Below are 22473 nucleotides of genomic sequence, written 5' to 3' on the forward strand. Positions count from 1 at the left end.
TTTTGTAGATGCTACATTTTAATCTGCATGCCTTTCTCCTGCCAGTTCTTTCCTTCATGCCTCTGTGGTCTGACTTGATTCCAGAACAAAACCCAGGATTGTATTATTTTCAGAAATTACATATCTTCCCCACCCGCCCCCGCCCCCCCCCCCCCCAAGTTGGCGAGAATGCTCTTGATCTCTCCTGTGTTATGTGTGAGTGCAATAGTATCATCCACCACCCTAAAATATTGTGTCATTTGGAATCTTGTTGTATCAGTAGTGAACCCTTCCTGTATCACCCCTAAGAACTTTCTGTGAAGAATCAAACCTCCATGGATATGGAACAAAAACATCTTTTTAACAAATATATTTAAGACAGGTTTATATTTGTCTGAAGTCCTAGAATCTGGATAATTCTTCTGAGTTTTATAAAATATCTTTAAATAATTTTTCTTTTAATCCTCTCAGATTAACTGGCATTTGAGCATTTCCAACTAGTTTAGGAGTTCTGTACTGTCAACATTAGGAGTCTTTATTAAGAAACCTTCTGTCTAATTTTTCTTCAAAGGAACTTTTTTTGGAGGACCTTATTCTTTTTATGTTCCAGTTTTCCCAGTAGACACTTTTTGTATAAGTCTGCTCACTTTGATGGTTAGTGATGCAGGAAATTGTGATGTAGTCTTGAGGTTCAACCACTTCCTGTTCTTCCCAGATTATGTTCTAAAATGTAACCAGAACTTTTAAATTATTTCATTAAAGGCTTCTGCATCCTTTGAGAAAATTCATAACTTGGTAGGTTGCAGGAATGGGGTAGGCTATCCAAGTGCAAAATATGTCTGTGCTCCTGCATTCGTTTGTTGCTTCTGGAAAAGGGCCTGGTTGTGCTCCAACCTAATGACTATCTAGAATCCAAACAAATATTTCCGGTTCTGGTTTTGCAGTAGCCGGGAATTTGACTTGTAATAACTACTCACGGTTGCTCCTAAGTCCTTCCTTAAGCATTAGTTGTTGGATTTGGTTTTGGTGTTCCTTGTGATTCCGTTCATTGTTGGGACAAAAAGCAGGATTGACTCACCTGGAGATAAGAATTTACTTAACGTGCAAATGCATCACAGATGAGTTTACAATGGCGACTGTTAGAAGAATGATCTTTAGGGATGTGAAAGCAGCTAAGTTCTTGTTAACTGAAAATAGCAACTCTATACTTTGAGAACATGGGTTCATTTCATTTGGGCTTCTCAAGAAACATTCATTGATGGAAATGTGTGTCAGACAAGCGCTAAACTAGATTTGGAAAAAATCGTCATATGTCAAAGGTTCATTAATCATTGTTGAATAGCTTTTATCCGGTCAGTTGTAAAGTATTTACACTTACCTATAACTACTTAATCTTTCTTGACCTGAACTTAACATACTTTTAAAGCTTTTATCCAAGAACGTGAGTTATGATGTTACAGCAGCAGTTTGCATCTGACAGGAGAATAAGGAGCTAGTGTAACTTGTACAGTAATTTGCAATATTTCTGTTTTTCTAGAAAAGCTGTCATTTTTAAGCACTTTCAGACGACCTCCTAAAACCCCTTCCAATGGGAATTATCCTGCTTTTATATAATGTACAATAGTATTTTGTTTTGTATGAGATGGCATAAAATCACCCATTCTTCACTTAAAACTTCCACCAAAACTGGGTTTTGATTGAGAATGAATTACTGTGAGATATGGATAAAAGGTCAGTTGGTATGGTCCTGAATAATTGAGACAACCTTTCTGGTAGAGAAGTAAATAGTTTTATTTCTTTATTTTACTGTTGCAGGAGTAAGGCAGACAGAATAAATACGGTTGATGGCCAAGACAGAAATGTAGGTTAGGAATTTCTTGATGCTTTAGTTGAGTGCATTAAATTGTATCAAGTGGAAATAGAAACCATGCAGTGCCAGCTCAAGCCTATGCTAGATTTCATGCTTCCTAATGCTTCATGTTAATTAGAATCTAGCAAAGTAGTAGCTGTACATGTTGTGTTTAGTTACACAGGTTATATGAAGTGTTAAAAAAGTTAATATTAATGGATTTAGATTTAAAACTCATTAACCATTACCCTATTGACCAGCTAAATAGAGTTCCTCAGCACATCCCTGGGCCAGTGCCCCTTTATTCTGCCATGGAAAACCAGAAATGTTTGTTGGCTTTGCTAAAAATGTTTGTGAGTGCTGGCAGTATCATTGGGTGAGACAATGTGGATGCCTGCTCACTAGAGCAGATCAGGTAAAACTATAGATATTGCCACTTTTTCAGAATGTAAAATAGTATTTTTTTTTGTCAAAATACTTCTTTAAAATTGTTTACTGCCCGAAGGCTTTTTTTTTTTTTTTTTAATTGAAATCTGGTAAAATTGTGTGTATTAGAACAGGAATTCTGAAATAGCTTGTTCAGAGCTTAGTCTTGTTATAAATCAATAAATACAGCTTCTTTTTCAAAATGGTAGGGTTTGTAATTCATTGCCTGAATCTTGACCCAGTGTAGTGTGAATTATGGCTTTATCGAATGAAAGTAGACCGCTGAGTAATTTTGAAGAGAAATTTTGCAATATCACAGCAATGCCTGTTTCCAAATAAAACTTGGCAGCTTCTGACGAATTTTCTTTGAGATCCCATGAACAGAAGGCTTAAAGTACAATCCATGAAGTACATATGTAGTGAGAAAGCTATTTTGTCACAGACACCTTTGAGTAAAATCCTTAGAGCAGCACCAGTTCCAAATCAGCCTATCTGGTTTTGTGTTAACTTATACCATTTAAACATTTCTGTTAAACATCAGTCAATCAAAAAAGCAGACAAGTGTGCAGAATGGACTAAATAATGGTCTCTGAATTATAGATTATTATGATTCATGCATTACTTATTTTGACCTGGAGATTCTTTTGATACCTTAAGAATACTACTGTTTAAACAAAGGTTAGTTTAAAAAGCAAATAAAAAATAAACAAACTGAACCCCCTTCTTCTCTAGCATGTTCTACCTGTCCTAACCAGTTGCAACAACATTAAAAAAAAAAAAAGAAATTATGCATCTTTTATTATTTTCAGTTCATTAACATTTACAGGAAGCTCCAGTAATCAGGATCTACAAAAAAGGTTACTTGTAGCCACACTAACTGAGAACTAACTTCTCTTCACCTAGAACTGAATTATTCTTCTGTCTTTATTTTGTGAGCTTTTTTTTTCATTTCAGTGAGTGACTTGCAGGTTATAAATAAATTTACTGAAGTAGTGCTGAGCTAAGCAGACAGTATTGTAAATAATCCTGCTGAAGTAAAACGTGAACTGACCAAACTTATTGGAGAGACATTGGCTTATGTCCTTAACTTTTCCCATTCTTCTTCTTGTGCTTCCTTAGATCATAGATGAAGAAGAAACACAGTTTATGAGTAATTGTCCTGTTGCTGTTACTGAGAGCACACCTCGAAGAAGGACACGCATTCAAGTGTTTTGGACGGCTCCTCCTACCGGTACAGGCTGTGTAATTCTGAAGTAAGTATTTTAAGGCAAATTAAACTAACCATTTAAGTAAAATTCAGTTAATAGTAAATCTAATATTTATTACATTAAGAACTGCTGAAGTTCTTAGATGCTTTTTTTTCCTCCTTTGATGCACTTGACCAAGGATAGTTCTACTTGCACAGGCGAATAGTAGCAACTTAAAGCCCAAGTATTCAAAATTTACTTTAAGCTTTCAGTAACCATTTAATTGTTAACCCTAAATGAACTTGGTAGGCTCACAGCCATTTATTTCACTTAAAAATCTAAAAATTTTGAATATTTAAGACCAAAATTGCATCCATCTGGTTAAGATTCAGGTAAAAAACACGATCTTAGTTGAGATGAATAACAGAACAGTTTGGTAGAGTCAGGATTTTCTAACTGGACTTTATCAGTAAAACCAGATGTATTTGTTTAGAGGTGAATGCTTTCATTTTAGAGCTGGTGATCATTTACTGATGTTTTCCTATTATTTCTGCGGGGTATTTCTAAAGCATGTGTATTCATGCTTTTTAAGCAATTGACAAAGATAACGTTATGTAGGTGCACTTTGCTTTAGGGCCACTCATTTGTATGTAGAAACCTTAAATCACTTTTTACTATGAAGAGTATCAAAGGAAACTGCCAGAGAAACGTTGTCCTGTCTCTTAAGGTTTTGCTTGCCACATTTAACAGGACAGATTGGTCAAATATGCATGGACAATTGAGATTTGTTTGCTCGCTTTGAGCAATTGCTAAGATGTGCCCTGCAGTAGACCAAAAAATTTCCAAGAGTATTATCAGTACTGAGCATGCCTTTAGAGACACAGAACACCTCCAGGATTTTAAGGAGATGCTGGCACAAAGGTTGTGCTGAAGATAGTTTGGGCCAATTAAAATTGCAAGTAGTTTCTAAACAGGCTGCAAAATTGCCACCAGCAAAACTGGTCCGTGGCTGCTCTCCTCTCCCCTTGTGCTTCTTCCTTCTGTTTTTGCTGATTGCACAAGAGATAAACACCCTCCTCTTCCACCTTGGTGAGGGTGATCTGGCCCCAATTCTGACACTGGCTGCGGAACAGTCTCAAATCTTTGGCGATGTGCTTCTATCTGCTGTGTCTTGGTATCAGTAAAATAATTTTCTTTAAGATCATCTGTTTTAATGTGCACTGAAGCAGTTCAAGAATATGCTTTCAGTCTTTTCTTAAGCTCAGGACAGACAAGTGTACATCAGACTGCAGTAAGACTGGGAAACCTGCCGCTTGCTGGATGGTGAGACATACTGTGTGTTAAAAGTTTATAAAATTGCATTTTTTGAGAGTTTCTTCAGCAATCAAGAAGATTCTTTCAGTGTTGCTGAGCTGTTTATCAATAAAGCTATTTGCTTTGACTGCCTCCCTTTTAGTTGCATAACAAATATTGCTTGAGGCACTTAACTACTTCAGCAGTACATTTGGCTCGTAGTCTCGTCTTCTCAGTGCTTTGTAGGCATAGTGCACGTGATCAGTTTGGTTGTGACAAGCATAAAACGACACAGACAAATGGTAATCTCTAGTTGTAGGGTTCAGTAAGGGATGTTAAGTCTTTTGGCATGAGCACATATGTGTGTAATGCTAGCTCTGGGTGACTACAAAACACAAATTTAGGATAATAAACATATATTTGAATTTGACTTATCATCACTACTTTGCTTTCTAAAACACCTCTTTCTGTGGGAAAACTTAGAATTGGGGAAAAAAAAGTGCAAAACAGAGGGAAATGGGTTAACATATGATGTTACGCTGTAATTGCTTAGTCAAGAAATATTCTTCCATTCTCTTCATTCCCACCAAGTGATGGCAATGAAATAGCCTAAAGGTTCAAATCCTTCCAGACTCGGTGTACTGCATGTACTCCTGGGATGCAAATACCTGAGGCTCTGTTTGTCCAAAAGTTTAAGCCTATGCTTTAGTGTCACTGAAGACACAAGACAGAAAAATTTGCTTAGATGTTACACACTGCTTGGGAGACCTTCACGCTTTTAAGCCCCCTTTCCACGTCCTGATGTGCGCTAGGAACACTGTGCAGCTAAATCCAGTTATAGGAAGGTGCACAGACTCCAGCATACCAGCTCTTAAAATGATTTCTGCAGATGGGTGAAATGGAGAAACAGCACATCATTTTGGGAATGGCCTCAGACCCTGCAGGACAATTTTAAACACCTTGTTTTTTAGAATGACCTAATGGAAATGGAATGCATTGTCAGCTGTCAGTGTAGTCAGCCTCATCACAGCACTAGGTACTTGAAAGTTTTGGTATGTGGAACAAAGTTATCATAAAAAGATAAATCAACAGAATCATAAAAAGATAAATCAACCAGATCTTAGCAATAAGGATTCACCTGGCTGCCTCAGCATCTGTGCTAGCTTCAGAAGCTACCCAAATGTCAGCTTGAGTAGGAAGGTGCTTACAACAACATCTTTCTTGCGTGTGTGGTTAAAGATATCTATTTGGACCATTCTGAGCTGTCGTGCTGTGCGCAGTTTTCATGTTCACAATGCAATATTTAATCTTCGTATGCCTATTTACTTTCCCTTGTTTCTTGTGATTGATCGGACACTAAGGTGCCATGTGGCAATGTGGGAGGACCAGGTCATTTCTTTCATCTTCTGATAAGTGTTTCTGTTCTAAAGCTTATTTATTAGATTTCTGGGCTCTTCAGAATGTGTTTGCTTTTTGCCATCTTTGAAAACCTGCTGTTAAAACTTTCTTGAGAGATATTTATAATTATTTTTTGTTATGTGCAATATAAAAACTAATTATATAGGCAACTAAGCAGTGGTAGAGCCTGGTGGTATTTATATCATCACATGAAAGTGGAGAAATTTTCAGGGGTTTGAACCCTGACTTGGCCAATCTGTTTTAATATATTGTTTAAGAGAGTCTGAAAACTGTTAACTTTTGTTTTTAACCTTTTTACTGCATGTAGACTGTCATGCTTGGTTTAGCATGTTCTACTTTTCAGCAAAAGTGGAACAGCACAGATGCATTTTTTTGTTTTGTTTTTGTGTCTGACAACTAATACTCAAAGACTATGCTTAATTCTGTAAAAAAACCCCAGCTAATGCAGATTTATCTAGTTTAACAAGGAAAGTGATTTACACCATTGACAAAAAAAAAGATAATAGATATTTATTAAAAGTTTCTTATCAGCAATGGAGAATCACCTCTTAGGCTGCTTTTAGCCCCAGCTTTCTAGATTTGACTGGTTAGTTTTGTTCTTCAAGATAAAGCATCTCAGTTCAGTGTGGTACTGAACAGGAAGGTAAAGGTCTGACCTATGTAGTTTATGGAAAATACAGAACAAATGGTTTTCTGCAAGTACTTTTAGAATTCTGTATTATAAAACAAGAGTGAAGAAAATTTTGTAAATTGTCTTGTCATATATTAAAATTTCATGCTAGGGAGAATCTTGTTATTATCCAAATTGGTTAAATCTGTCAGCTGGTGTAGATCTCATGAAGAGTCAAGTACTGCTAGATGGGAACTATGTTTTCCTCCTTTAGCGTTTAGTGATTTTCGCTGAGTCTGAGATTAATTGTTAATGTAGTAAATAATGGCCACATGCAGATAAGTTATATTCAGTTTATCATTTTCAAAGGAAACCACAGTTCTCTGACTACTGCAATAATTAAGTTCTCGGGCAATAGATGTGACTTGTACCGTGAATGTTACAAAAGTTCTTGCTGACAAGTTACTTTTCTGCTATACATACCCTGCTTAAACAACCAACCAGTGAAAATCCGATACCTGTAAATAGTGCTTATTACCATTACCACTTGCAGAAATCCACGGTATTCATCATAATGTCTTTGCTGTTTGTTTCTGGAAATGTTTTCCAAGACATCTTCCAGGGAAGTGTTTTATAATTTTTGAGGAAAAGCACGGAACTTAGTGTTTTTTGCATATGTAGTTATTGTCATGAATTTAATTACATTGGGTTGTATTTGTGTGTAGTCAGAGTGTAGAGCAATTTTAAAGAATTGCAGTCTTACAAATGAAAACCATGATATGTTTAATACATCAAGCATGTATTCGCAAAATCTTTTAGGTAGCTGTGCTCTTGTTGCAAAGCTATCATACCTAAAAGGTCAACTTCAATTCTAGTCCGTGGGTCTACACCTTGGATGTAATACTCAGTTTCCAACCTCTGTGTGGATTCTGGCAGTCCTCTCGCTCTCAAGCCTTCAAAGCTCTGAGGGCAAATGAACTCCAGGTACAGCTTTTTGAACATGTACTTCTTGATTTCTTGTAACTTCAAGCATTATGTTCATTCAGGTCGCTTGGCATCTCACTCTGAATAAACACTACCCTGAAATGTGATGTTGGAAAGACTAAAAGAAGAGCCAAATGCAAAGGAACTACATGTCACAAACCCCCATGAGTTCATAACTACATATATGTACTGAAACTGTCTTGATATGCAGCCAAATCTCTTCTCTACTCTCAAAACTTATGGTGAGATCCAACTGGGGAGTCCTTGGGCCAGAAACAGAGCACAAGGCATCTGGATAACAGACGCCACAAAACAGAAGAGCAGCCCTGTGGTGTGTAAATTAATATATGAGCAACTCAATAACACTGCATTAAGAAATGTGTTTATCAGAAATGCCAAATTGAAATGGTCAGAATGAAATGCGTTTCAGTTAATCTCTCTTACTGAAGTGTTGATACTACAATTCTTTATAACAAAACCAAGTTGCACAAATTTACTCCTACCAGAAAGAAGTTCCAGTTGTCAATGAGCTACAGAGTGGTTCTGCATCAGTCAGACTCCTTTAAGTGGGTGGAAGCTACAGTGCTGCTTCTGAAATTATTGCTAGTCATAGAACAGCAACATCTGATAGATGATCGCAAAGTTGAACCTTAGAAAACAATGAGGAAAAAATAATGATGTACAGTTACAGCTGACAAATTTGCGTGTTACTTTTCAGGCTTGTCCCAAATTCCTCATCAGTGTCTGTGAGGTGGCAGAGGGAGGAGAATTGGGGCAAGGTTTTAAGTCACTGAGGTTACTAGACTAAGGTGATTAAGCAGTATAAGTAGATTCTTTGCTCCTCTCTGATGCTCTCACCACTAAAATATTCTCTTTGCTAGGCTGTATTTACCCCAATACATGCAATTTTCCTTGATTTTTTTGGGATACTTACCTGAGTAATGTATAGCTCAAGTCTTTTTCAATATCCCTAATTGGGTGTTTCCTTAAATGCTTTACATGGGATATATTCTTTAAATGAATCCTATTTGTTACAAAACATGTGAAATGTGATGATTTTACATGTTCTTTTAGGATTCCTGAATCCTAAAAGAGATTAATGGATTTGTACTCATTGAAAAATCAGTTTATTTTGAAGCAGACAAGCTACTAGTACATAGTTGAAGAGCTATAAGGAGTTCACTATAAAATTATCCCTCTAAATGTTCAAAGTGTAAAAACAAACGACAAAAGAACCCTGCTCGTTTGAATTGGATATTAAGTTTGTTATTCAGCCTTTTCCATTTATACTTCCAGTCTGCCCGTGCGACTGTCCGGATACTTACGTGTCAACAATTTTACCTTACTGTTTATTAGAACAGTAATACTGGAGCAATTGAGCACAGTTATAAAGCATTTACTGAAAGCTTTCCATTATGACTAAATACAATAGCCAAGGAAAAATAGAGAACAATCTGCCTTCCTTGCCTAGCAAGAGCTCTCAGTAGCAATTATATGCTCTTTATGAAACAACAGAAGATAACAGTTCTCATATTATAAATAGTTATACTGATTTTCCCAGTAGAATTAATGAGTCTTTTGCATGCAGAGAAATGATCAAAATTCCTGTACTAATGGTTTTAAAAAAAATAAATCTGTATCTTCCAGTTAAATACCACATGACAACAGCAGTGGCTTCTGAACTTCATTTTTGATAGACATAATAGCAGTATAGCTTAATATTTCTTTGTGCATAGCTTAGATAAAATATTTTTGTAGATACTTTATGAATTTCTAGACAATTAAGATAGTCTCTATACATCCTAACAGTCCTTAGAACAAATAGAACCTTTGATATATAGAAAATGTGCTAATTTTCCATATGCAATTCTTTTGACTTGCTTTCATTTTTTTTCCACGTTCTTCACTTTTAGGAGTTGATGTAACAGAAATGTGCACAGCTTTGAATGGCTAGGGGCATGGATTGGAAGTGATCTGTGTCCGCTCCTATCCTTCACACTGGGTTATCATATACAGCTCGGCTGATTTTCCAATGCCTTTTCTGTTCTCTCAAAAGCGACCAGAGTCCAGTGACTCTTTATAAAACACTGCAAGATAGAAAAGGTTGTATGTTAGTATTGCACTAATCTAATTCCTTAAAAAGGATTTAAAAGTTTTCTTTGTCCAGAGCTTTTTTTTAACTTTTTTTACAAAACAAATATGACAAAAACTTAAACTTTACAGCCCTATATTTCATTTTTTTAGGCTAAACACCCACAGAGAGTTTACTTGCATTAGGAAGGAATAATAACCTTCTGCGTTTCTATACAGCTTCTATATTTATAGCAGCTCTAATATTAGATTGTAAAAATGCATATTTGCATTTTAATATATACAGCAGCAGCCCCCTGGATCTACTGACTAAACACATCTACATTTAAAACAAAAATCCACTTCACTTTCATCTTCTCACAGATTTGTTTCTCAAACTTCACAATGGAAGCACAAGGATTTGGAAGGTGTTGTAAATGGATTTTCTTGTAATTTTGTTGTTCTTCTAAATAATCATTTTTACAGCACAATTAATATAGTAATCCTATAAAATCTAGCTAGATTCATTCATATGCTGTTTTGTTAGCAAAGGCGTAGTGTTGCAAAGCAGCTTAATGGTTTTGCTGCTGAAACATGGGTTTATTCCTTGAGGACTGCAAAGCAATAGAAAATGTGGAAAAAAGAGTAAGGAGAGGACAATAGTCTTTGCTCTAGTGGTAGGGGAAATATAGTTATGGCTTTAATATGGAAGATAATATTTTTAACTGATTCACACTGTACCTTGAAAACGCATATGATAATTTCATGTTAAAAAAACCCAACAGTGTTACGGCACATTTTGTAGTAAACGGAAGTAATGTGCAGTAATGGTCCATATGGTTATTACTTTGCACAAATACTTGTATTTTCGTAAAACAAGCTGTTTTACAAAGAATAAAAAATTGTGTCCTTTGATGTGCAGTGGGGTAGGAAATTAGTGCAGACATTAGAAAAGGACAACATACTTTATGATAAGACACTGATATCACTTCTCTCTTTGATAATCATTGCTTTTTCTCCAGACTTTCTGGGCAAATACTGCAATTAAGATTAATTATTAAGGTTAACAGTTGACACAAACTCAAACATAGAAGTAATCAGAAGTCAACTGAATTCTCATTTGGTACTTAGCAAAGATGTATGGGATATTTGAAACTTTTATTTTTATTCATTAACAATTAAACATGCCAATTTTCTTGGTCCTTCTAGATTCTCAACAGGGTTTCAGGGATACTTACTATGTGTTTAAACTGCGCACTTGGAAAAATCACACGAAGTAGCGAGTCGGGTATAGTGCTTTCTAGTAATTCTACTTTCTCATCCAAAACTTGAAGATCAGTAGGGAGGCCATAGCAAATGAAGTTAGAAGGGACTTTGGTGAAACACCCAAGTCTTTTACTGTCTGCCCCTGTCCACCTCTGTTCTTCCTAAAGGTTGAGCCTTGGCAGTCCCCATAAGGAAGGGGTGCCAATGCTTACCTGTCATGGCTACTGTTTTGCTAAAATGATTCCTCTGATGCTCCTTATTCTCAGGTGCTGTAAGCCTCTTTTCAACTCATGCCTGCCTTCAGTCTTCTTTTCTCTGGGCTACTCAAGCCCAGCTCCTTAAATCATTTTCCCCTTCTAGATATCTGATTGTTCTCATTAGTCTTGTCTGAACTTTCTCCAAATGATCCATATCCTTGAGCTGTGGTAACCCAAACTTGGCATTGTAATCCTACGGATGCCTTGCATGACTCCACACGGTCTTTGAGAAAGTGCTTCCACTGTAGCATTTGCTGTTTTTCATATGAGAGTAAAGTTTACTTGCATTCAATTTCTGATACACCAGACTTCCTTCATCCTGCTATCAAATACTTCTCTTGCTGGCTTTTTCCTTTCTGTCTTTGTGCAAATAATTACTCTTATCTAAAACTAGGACTTTGTGTTCAACATTATTTAATTACAGCTTGATGCTGTCTGCAGTCAGTAACTAGTTCTCTATTCCATCATTCAAGTTATTAATGAAAATATTGATGTACACATAACTGCACTGAACTTGAAACTCTTCAGTGAGTTCCAGCTGAGTTCTAAACATATGAAAGAGCAAATTTGTTTGTTTTAAACACATGAACACTGCTGTCTAAAAAAAACCTGCCATCTAATTCTAATATAATTAATATGTAAGCATTTTAAATGAAATTTTGAAAAAATCTGCTAGTTTGATTTAGCTGTGTATTTACAAATCTGAAAAGATGTATGAAAAATCAAGAAAATGTTTTTATTCAATAGTATTTTTTATTGACAAAATTTGTGTTGGAGAAGGATAAATCCTCAAAGAATTATTACATCTATTTACATATCGTGGAGAGGAAATGCGAAAGGATTTAACTCATGTAAAGAGGAAAGTTCTGTGAAGTTTCTTGCACTGAAATCTGATTTTATCTGAATTTTGCTCCCAGTGAGTGGGAAAACAGTAAACTCTGATTTCTTTCTGGCTAGGTCTCTCGTAGAGCCTGTATTTTCATAAATTTCAAGGAGTGGGATGAAATAAAAAAGACTCCATCATTTTCTTGTTGTTTGCTGTTTGTAAATGAAAATAATTGCTAACTTAGGAGCCCAACAGCTGTAGAACATTTGACATTCAGCAGCAGCTGTCAGTAGCACTCCAGTTTATTTTACAAACAGATGTTTAATTTGACTTCAATGCTGATGTCAATTTTTGAGGGGAAACAGAAAGGAACAGAAATAATCCTGATGGTCATAATCTGATTTCCTTTCAAAACCTAAAGCAGAGTCACTATTGATGACATCAAAAGTGGTTTAATTTTTATTACTGTTATTTTTTTATTTATTATAAAACCCCTGTTTATTACAGGTTTTTTTATAACCACATGAACTGAAATTAAGCTTTCTCAATGCATCATCACTCATGTTAAGGTAGTCATTTGCCTTATGTCAGGAACTGAGGGTGTTGTTTTAATGTAGTATGCTACATTTAAAAAATATTAATCAAAATGTCATGGTATTTCTACGGTTACAGATAAAGAGATTTTTGTCTCTGCATTAAAACCAGGGTACCAGTGGGCCCACTGTCCTACAAACATAACATTGTTTACTGTAATATAATGGGATTCTTACTTCACATCAACAAAAATGAAGGGCGAATTGGGTCCCGTAATGATGAAATGAGATAATGAAAAAGCTAAGTAATAGAATGTGTATCATTTTTAATTTTAGTAACCAATTATTTTATCCGGTATGTGCCCAGTGACTGGGCAGATTTAATCAAATATGCTGTTAGAATATCCATTATTCAAAATGTCTGTAGGCCCAGTTAAGGGAGTTGAAATTAGCAGTGTGTGGTCTCAATCCTACAATACTTTGACAATTCTTAGATGTTACAAGGCCTAATTTAAATCAGTCACAAAGGTGGCATGTCTTACTGGTCATTTGCTCTTTCATAATACAATCTGTTCAGGTATTTCAAGACCGTGTGTTTCTACGAGGGTATATAAGTAAACCTGCAGTTAAATTTAAGAAGCTATATTGGATGTGCCGTTTTGTATGAAATTTTCTATGTTAGCAAAATTTTTCTAGCGTGCTGAGTTCAATATTTGCGGAATGTCTGCATGCCCACAAAAATCTAGAACAGCTCTACGTAGCGCATTTTACAGTAAAATTTCAAGCACAGTTATATTTCAGTATGAAAGGCAAATGGCTGAATTAACAGTGTTAGATTCTGCCATCCTTACTTCTATTGAATAGTATTTAAATTCTCATGTAGATTTAAATGTATCAATTGGAGAATCTCCAAGAGTGACATATTATATACATAGGTGTCTTGGAACCTGAACAACGTATTTATCTTGATTCTTTTGTCTGATATGAAGCAACACAAAATAAATTTTGATTTGTTTCCTTAAAGGAGCAGCTACATGTATTATTGCAATTCTTTAGAAATTATGAAGGGAAAAAAAACACCTAGAAGAAGAATTGGTTTTCCTGTAAACTCACTGCAGAATTGATTCTTCCTGTCTTTCTGCTTGTTTGACAATTTTTTGAAGGGATTTGTGAAAGGACTGAAATACTAAATTCAAGCAATAATTGTGTGGGCCATTCCTTTCTTTCCCTTGCAGTAATCGGATTTTTCTAGCTTTTCTACTTCATTAGACTTTCATTAAGTGTCTTTGCTATCCAAACAGTAGCAGTCTGAATGCCTTTTGCGCCTCTTCTTACAGCGGGCCGTCATTTGATACACAATCCTGAAGAAATGGATTTGTTGTTCAAGCAGTTCACTGCTTCAGCAGAATGTAGTTTAAAGTCTTGCAAAGCAACAGAAAGCACACTTGATTTCTTTAATGGTCTCTGGGTTTTCATTTGCTGCAGAAAGGATAGGCTTGTAGACATAGGGGCCTGAGTCTAGAGGAGGAATCAGCTCTGTTCATTAGGAGGATAATGAGCTTGACACTCGCTTGATGCACAGACAATGTATGTAGCCTGGTGATATGCTTAATATGCACCAACAACTCATTTAAATTCTACAGATTACCTATTATAATGTTTCTTTCTGTAGATTTCTGTGAAAATGGAATATGCACTTGTTCTGTTCATAGAAAAAAGTGTGCTCTCTCATGATGCAATTGCCTTGCAGTTGTTTGCTGAAGTAGATATATGATGAGACAAGGAACTCGTATACAAAACAGAAAAATGTTCCACACTGCAGAGATGATGCCATGTATTGAGGTGCCACAATTTCATGATGGTTCATAAAGAAATTGTTTCGTTCATCAGAGTTAATTTAGATAACAAATACTAATGAACAGATATTTATCTAATTTCTCTGAATAAATCTTGGACAAAACAGTGTCTTCAATATAGTGAAGAAAAACAAATAGCTCTTCATTCTTCCTAGTTTTGTAGTAGTAGCCTATATTTCTGCCACATGTAGTTCTACTCACAAAATACTAAATGTATTCAGGCAAGTAAATAAAATAAAGGTAAACTCATGAAGATACTCCGATATGTGTTTTCTGCATTGTCTTTATCAGTAAGTCACTTGGCTCAGCAAGAATAAAGTTTTAAGTGCTGTCCTTATACTTTTCTAGTTTTCCAGTGGCTACATATGCACCAGAAGAAATTCAGGCTGTGATTCATTTCTGATTAAGTGAAACTGAATTTTGTAATCGATTTCACTAGAAGGTTGGTCAGTTTTCAGTAGAGTACCATCTCGCAATCACCAGCAGCATAAGATTGCAGGGCATATCTAGGATTTTAAAACATCTTCAACACCAGTGTATCTGACAATTGTGTGTGAATTTTCAAACCATGTACTTTTTCTGTGTAAATGACTGAGCGTTCTGGGAGCAAATGACGGCCCGCTACAAAAAGCAAAGTCAGATAGGTGTACCTTATGTTTTTGTCTTGAAGATCAGGAGATGTGTTTTCCTTGTGGCTTCCATTTCAAAATCTAAATCAACTACTGGGAAAGTTTAAATTGCACTGCTTGGATGTCAGTCTCAAAACCATAATTGATTCACATATTTCCATACACACCTCTGAAGGAGCACCCTTGCTTGTCTTTACGATGTCCGATCCCTTGCTCTATTTCCTCCTCTACCTCTAATTGCACTTAGTGTATCTTAGTTATCCACGTTGAAACATCTCCCTCTTGGAGTTTCTGATGAAGTTAAGAACCTAATTAACTGCACTTTTGTTCCAAATAAAACTTGGTAGGGCTGGATTCCAGTTCTTGGTCTATGTCTGCTTCTCAAAGTTGCTAATACGAAGGCTAATTTATCATCTTAATCCTTTTCATTACTACTTACTACTGTTCTCAATGCTCCTTTTAATAGTTCTATTCATGTGCTCTCCTTGTCCTGATGATTGAGGGAGATACAGATTGTGCAGCTTTTGCTTAATCCCTCGTCCTTTAAGCATAGTTGTAATCGTTTCCTCCATGAAATGATGACCTTTATGCGGGTCACCAAGACTTCAGGAGCCCCACAGAGGCAAAAGGCTTCTTGATACTGTTGGGGTGTTTTCCTCCCCTGCTGTTGTATGTTGTTTTATAGAAAAGGCTTCAAACCACCTTAAGTACGCATCAGTCACTTCCAAGGAGTTTCATGACCCCAGACTGTTTTGGGGAGCTAATGTGTATAATCTATGTGTAATCACATCCACAGTCTGACAACCCACTACTGCAGCAAAGAGGTACGACTAGGTTTTGTTCTTGCCCTTCCTGTGCATGTCTTAGACAATTTTTGATCCATTTCATAACACTTGTTTCTGTACCTTTCAACATCACTATTTCCTTAACCCTGACAGTATTTTTCTGATTTTCACGTAGCGTGTTTAGCAATTCTTTCTCTATTTACTTTCTTGGTCCTTTTGTTTCTGCTGTGCTCTAGTAACAGTCGTTACTGTTTACTTTATGTGTCCCAGTCTGCTGCTGCTTTAGCTGATGAATCTCCCTTATCACCCTGTTCAGTTATTCCATTGAGCCTCTAGACGCCTAATTCACAACTGATCCCTGTGGCAATTCCCATTATAAATCTCTTCTGCACCAATCCTTATTCAAAAATAGATGTCACCCAGCCTTTACCCTCTCCTAACCTAATCAAACATTCAGTATCATGCTCCCTTCACACAGTAATCTGATTCTCAACCAATTTAGCCTTTTGTTGTCTTTAAACTTCAAGGATTACTGTAGTCTCTTTGCTGGGCTGACCTGCTTAGAGTGTTCCTTGTATGTTGTCCCATTCAGGTTCAAGGAATGCATGCCCTGGGCACCATTTCCATTAACGTACTTTGAAATTCTACCAGTGAACCAAAGGTGATTTGTGCTGTAATTTTGTACTGAAATCCTTCAAAATCTTCTCAATCGACGTGTAGGTGTTGTTTGTAAGTGATTGGGTGTTGACCTTCTGTTCCTGTATTGATTAGCGCACAGTGAAAGATCAGGTTACGGAAAGTTTCTGAGGTTAATCTGTGGTTCATTAATACTGATATCTATAGATATAGAGCAATAGAAGTACTGGAAGCTCTGCGCTTCCTGTCAATGATCCTGGCAAAATATACTTTAAAGGAGACATCTTATTTGCATCAAGATAGGGGCAGTACATGTGAATATTTCATTTTCTGTGTTGTCCAAGCAGCTGCTAAGCATTCCCAAACATAGACTAAAGAGTACAGCTCTGGTATTGATATTTTAATGTATTCGTAGGTTACTGGGGCCAGCTTGGTTTTTTAATCTGTTGTAGAAAAACGGCTACCAGTGCTACTGGTGTGGCTGCTAATCAGACATAGAAAGGTCATATTGAATTTGGCATTCTTAGGGCTGAAGCAGGAAGAGCAAAAACCCTGCTGTACATGTTCCCTGCCGTTGTATTTGTCAAAAACCTGTGTACCAAAGTTTTGCAAAAATGTTTGCTACAAACCCTTACTGTAACTAATTTTTGCAACCAGAACAGTTGTACAAACCAGAGACGCTACCCTAACGCTGTCCTCAGCCACCAACTTGTTACAGCAGGCGTTGAACAAAGAGTAAGAGGAGAAGCTTGGGGGAAGCCTCCCAAATGATGTAGAATAATTTCATGAATTAATTTGATCATTCTTTGATAATTATGTGTTCCATGAGCAGGGTGGTCTTTCAGCTATTTCTCAAATACAATTTGGATGTGCCTTCTTCCCATACTGTCCTGTTAGAATGAGAAAAGGAAAAGTTACAGATCTCAACCCTTTTATCTGTATTGATCCTTCCTTTTCTTTTATTTCTCTGCACTTGTATCTTTCAGCGTAGACAACCAGCATCTCCTGGCATTAGCTGTCTGAATGTTCAGGAGGTTGCAATCTCAGCTGTCAGTGGAAGTTCTTAGAAAAGCCCAGGTAGAAGAGGCTCAGTTGTTACAGATATTAATTCTTGAAAGCTGAAATGCATGTGTCAGTGGCACTAAGGAAATGGCAAGTCTCTTCTGATGGTTCCAGATCCAGTCCCAGTGGATTTGTGGTGTCAGACTTAACCTCAAGTACTAAAGGTACTGCATCAAAATTGAGCTTCCCTAGGCAAATGCATTCATAGTATTAAGGTCTCTCTTAAGAAGTAGTATTAAGCATTTTAATGTCAAATCAAGTTAGCTTAGTTTCAGTGGGTGTTAATTTGTTCTGTTAATTGTGGCGCTTTAACGCTCAGGCTCCTGTCAACTGAAATGAGGTGAAGATTTTTCTGAATTTGAAAACATCAAATACTTTATTCCAATTTGGAATCCTGCTACAGAATACCCAGTAATCAGTATTTTACAGGTGGGTGGTCCCAGTTAGGATGTTGCTCTTGAAATATAGTTTTTGCCTGTACAAGCAAATAATTTCCTCATTAAAATATAACTTCAGTATACTGCTAGTTGACACCTCTTCCAAAACAATAGTTGGAGAATGACAGCTCTGATAGTTTGTTTTTATCTACAAATTTTCTTTCTTCCTTCCTGAATCCCCTAAGAATATTAAAGATTTAGAACATTTTTTCTGAAGTTTTGGGGAATTTTTTTCAAGCTTCATTATCTGAGCACTCATGCTGATGTTTTAACTTTCACTTATTTTGCTTTTTTAATACAATATACCAAAAAAATGGGCTTTTTTAATCACCCGCCCCAACCTGGAGTGGGGGAAGGTGGCTCAAGAGGGGAAGGGAATACAAGTAGGTTATAAAAATTGAAAGAAATATTGTAAAAGGGCAGATACACTTTCTACTGCGTCACAGCTGTCCACACTTGCTGTGCAATAATGGCAAAATCAACAGGGGTCAAGTAGTGACAGCAAGGAACTTGAGGACTGGTGAAGAGTAGCCCATGTGGGAGGGTTTGAAATGTGGTATTTGCCCGTGTGGTTTGTTTTCTGCAACATCCTGGCGTCAGTAAAGCAGGCTACAGACTGAAGATGGGGCCATGGTGGCCTCTTTCTTGCTTCTCTTGAACACTCAAAGGAATCAAGTCTTTGAGTTCCCTGTGCAAGTGGGTGAGTGTCATACAGGTTGCATAGACCTTTTAAGCAGAAATAAAACAATGCTTGCTAAGTTTTTGTTTGTTTTCATTTTTCATTTTGATTTCAGGATTTTTTTTTGGTTAACACACAAGTGCTTGGCATTGGTTCTTATCAGAAGTTAGCTTAATTAATGTAGCTATCGAGTAATATGGCTTTGGGCTCACTAGCTTGATAAAAACTATACTCCCAAGTTTGATAGATTGTTTCCACCTACTATATAAAAACAGTACTTAGAATAATGAAATAAATATACCCTCCAGCTATCCAGTCATATACAAACTTTCCTGACTTTTCTTTACAGTATAATTCGTAACGCTTAGTTTTGAAATTCAGGGAGATAGTGCTTGCTACGAAAAATGGTGGCGAGCAAAATATCTGGTAAGGATACAACCCACAAATAGCAGTGGGCTTTAAGCAATGTGAAATTTTCTCGAGAGTCCTAGGCAAACTCATTCTTTCATCTTTTTTGCCTTTGGTGGGTTTTTTTGTCTTCTTTTTGCAAGTAATAGGTGTAACGTACGTGTCAGAAATGATTTTGTCAGTATGAGTTTTTATCCTGACGATTTTAGATTTAATATTTATGTCTTGTGGCCATTCAAGCAAAGAACAGAGAGATTTTCTGGGGACAAATACAAGATAGCAGCATATGTAATTGTGTTTTCCCTTAGAGCTTTTTGTTGTATTATATATGATGGCCAAATCAGTCCTGAAGTCAGTGAGCTCCTGTGTATGCATGTGATGGTAGACCTGAGTATGATATGAAGGACAACCAAAAGGATTTTGAAGCTAAAGCAAGTTTGTGAGACAAGTTTAGAGTACCTTGCTCTTGCTGCGGGGTCTTCTCAATTATATTTTCTGCTGGTATGGGTGAAATGTTGAAAAGTAAAACTGAAGAAAGGTATTCTGGTGTACATATATGCACTGAATTTTTTAAAAGTGAGCACCTTTTATTATTTTTCATCTGTTTTTAATCTATTAGAGAAAAGCCACTCACTCTGTGCAGGGATGTAAATGTTGAATTATGGCAACGTTGATAAACTTCACATTAACATTACTGTGTTTTATCCAACATCAAGTATCAGGTCTGGCTGGTGTGCTCAAACTGTGTTAACAACTTACTTAAAGACAAACAAAAGACAAAATCCGACAAAACCCAACAAAGCTACAACTAAACCCTCACCATCTGTGTTAGCTTCTAAGTTAGGCATCAAGAAAGAAATAATTTCATGGAAGTTTTTAATAGTACTGACCTTTGTCAGTGATGGCTGATGACAAAATTAGGTTCTGGTGTAGATAGACCTTGTTCTTTGGTGAGACTGAGCACAGTTTCGTAGCTGAAAATTATTTTGAAGACTGTAGTTGTCAAATACCCTACCAGTGTAAAAATTGCTGGGCATCTAATGACGGAAGTGTTGCATATGCTTTCAGAGGAATTTTAATTTTTTTTTAATAGGTCTCCTAAATATTAGAAAGAGAAGGAAAGTTGTTGGTGAACTTCTGGGAGTTTGCACATTTCCTGAGCTTGTAAGTGCTTGACGGAAACATAGGGTTGTTTCTTTCTAAGACAACACAGAAGGAAATAAAATGAGAAGGTCCCAAATAATTAATTAGAATTACGAAATCCACTAGCACCAACAAAATTACAGCAGATGTAAATCCATGGTTTTTACCTCACTTTCTAGTGGTAAGGTAAATGGCACATTTAGAAATTCTTTCTCTCCAAAAGACAACAAAACCAAAAAAGCAAATGAACTTAACATCCTGTTAAGTATAATCATTCTCAGTAGCTTTCTGAGGTGGGAAACAACTTATAATAATGTAATTAAATCAGTAAGGCATGGAATAATCAAAGAAAATAATTTTGGTGGCTGGAAGGACGAGACAAGGTTAACTCATAAGTAATATGGAGCAGAAAAAGTTTCTTATCTGCAACTCAGTAGTTTGTGATTATTTCTGAATATCCAGATGAAGCTTAGGGTATCCTCACCAGCTCTGGCATAACCTGTTTTATTAGAATGTAACTCTAATATTGTACTTAATGGTTTTGATGTAAGCTTAAAAAATGTCACAGGAACAACTCTTATAGATCCTCTTCCTCACTTCTTTTGTCACATCATTACACCCACAGAGGCAATTTAAAATAAGAGTATTTCTGTTGATGTTAAGGTTTGACAAAAAGAGTAAGGAAGATGATTTAAAGCTGTTTCTATGGAAGAAAGAAAGGAAATTAAAAAAAATCCCAACTCTGTTTCTGGTGTGACTTGGAGCATTCCCAAGGCTGCCCAGAATTTTTAAGGTTTATGACAATTCCTGTTTGTTAATATCCCAAATGCAATTTATGTGACTTTGGTAGAGCTTTTCACAGCAGGATGGTACAATCATTGTGGAACTGTGCTGGAGAGGGACCTTGTTATTCCAAGGCAGGTCTTGCTCCCCTCATGCTCAGATGTGGTCTGACCAAACTGATACAGGACAGAGATTCTGACCTGCTTGTATCCAAACTACAACCATGTGAAGTAGTATTGCCAAAAGAAGTATTACAGAAGCTACTAGATATTCCTTGATTTTGTTGAGAGAACTACAAAACAGAAATAACAAGTAACGTTTTTAGGAGGTTTTTTATTTTTAAATAAAAGCAGGTGCTGCCTGTAGCAGAAGGTTTTCCTCCTTAGTTTAGTGATGGAAAAGCTTTAACACAAATCCAAAAGCATCGCTTTGAAGATAATGGGAAACAAATGGATTTTTGGACTCATGTTTCCTCTTTCTTATCTATTCTGTGGGATGCCAACAGTCAAAGAGAGAAGTCAGTCAATTAAAGATCCACTTAAATCCGTTAATACGTATAGAAAGCAATCAGAACTCCCCTTCCCATAAAGTTCAGACAACACTGGATGTTGGAAGTGGCAGGAAGGAGTTATTCAGATAAGCAGATGTGTACCTTCTGTAAATTCTTAAAAGTTTTCCTACCTCTCTGTAAAAGTTAGCCATCACATTTTTAAGCTGTTTTTGTGAACCTCAGAACTGAAGGAAAGATACTTTAGTCCAAATCAGAACTTTTATAGGGGAATACAACATGTCAAAAAAAAAAAAGAGGGGGGAGGGGGAACAAAAGATAGTGATAAAAACTAGACACGTACACTGGTCAGATACTTTGGTCTGTCTTCAGTGTAGAAGCTGCTTATTAAAACAGTGAATATTTTAAAATTAATTTAATATTGTTTCTGTCTGAGTATTTGTAAAGTTGTGTGTCTGCTTTCGGTATTTATGCAGCTATCTAATATATCGCTCCTGTTCTACTTGGAATCAGTAACAAAACTCCCATTTAGATTATCGTCTCTCTATATAATTTCAAACACAGCTGAAGAGACAGTGACTCAGAAAGCTGTGAAGTTTTGTTGTTAGAACAGGAACTGTTCCCTTGGTATTTCACAGTGACAAGCTAACTGCAGCAAAAAGAATAATGTAAGTACACTTCAGGCTTCAAACAATCTTTCTATGTTTTATTTCTAAAATAACTGCTTCTTATTAAATTAAACACTCGTAATATCTTTGTTATCTGCAGATTTGGGAGCTCATTTATGAAGCAGCAGATTTCTTGTTTAGATTTTCTAAGTGTGTTTTTGGGGGTTTAAGTAAGCTTTG

General features: G+C 36.3%; 1 protein-coding gene across 1 annotated transcript in view; it reads left to right on the forward strand.

Annotated features, from left to right (window-relative positions):
* SPON1 (spondin 1) overlaps positions 1-22473 on the forward strand; it is a 193130-nt gene that overhangs the window by 32885 nt on the left and 137772 nt on the right. The window contains exon 3 of the mRNA XM_086472291.1: positions 3374-3507. Coding sequence (XP_086328417.1) covers positions 3374-3507 — 134 coding nt within the window. The remainder of the gene's footprint in view (positions 1-3373; positions 3508-22473) is intronic.

The sequence above is a fragment of the Leptosomus discolor genome, chromosome 12 (assembly GCF_034619465.1).
Source record: "Leptosomus discolor isolate bLepDis1 chromosome 12, bLepDis1.hap2, whole genome shotgun sequence".
NCBI classification, from domain to species: domain Eukaryota; kingdom Metazoa; phylum Chordata; class Aves; order Leptosomiformes; family Leptosomidae; genus Leptosomus; species Leptosomus discolor.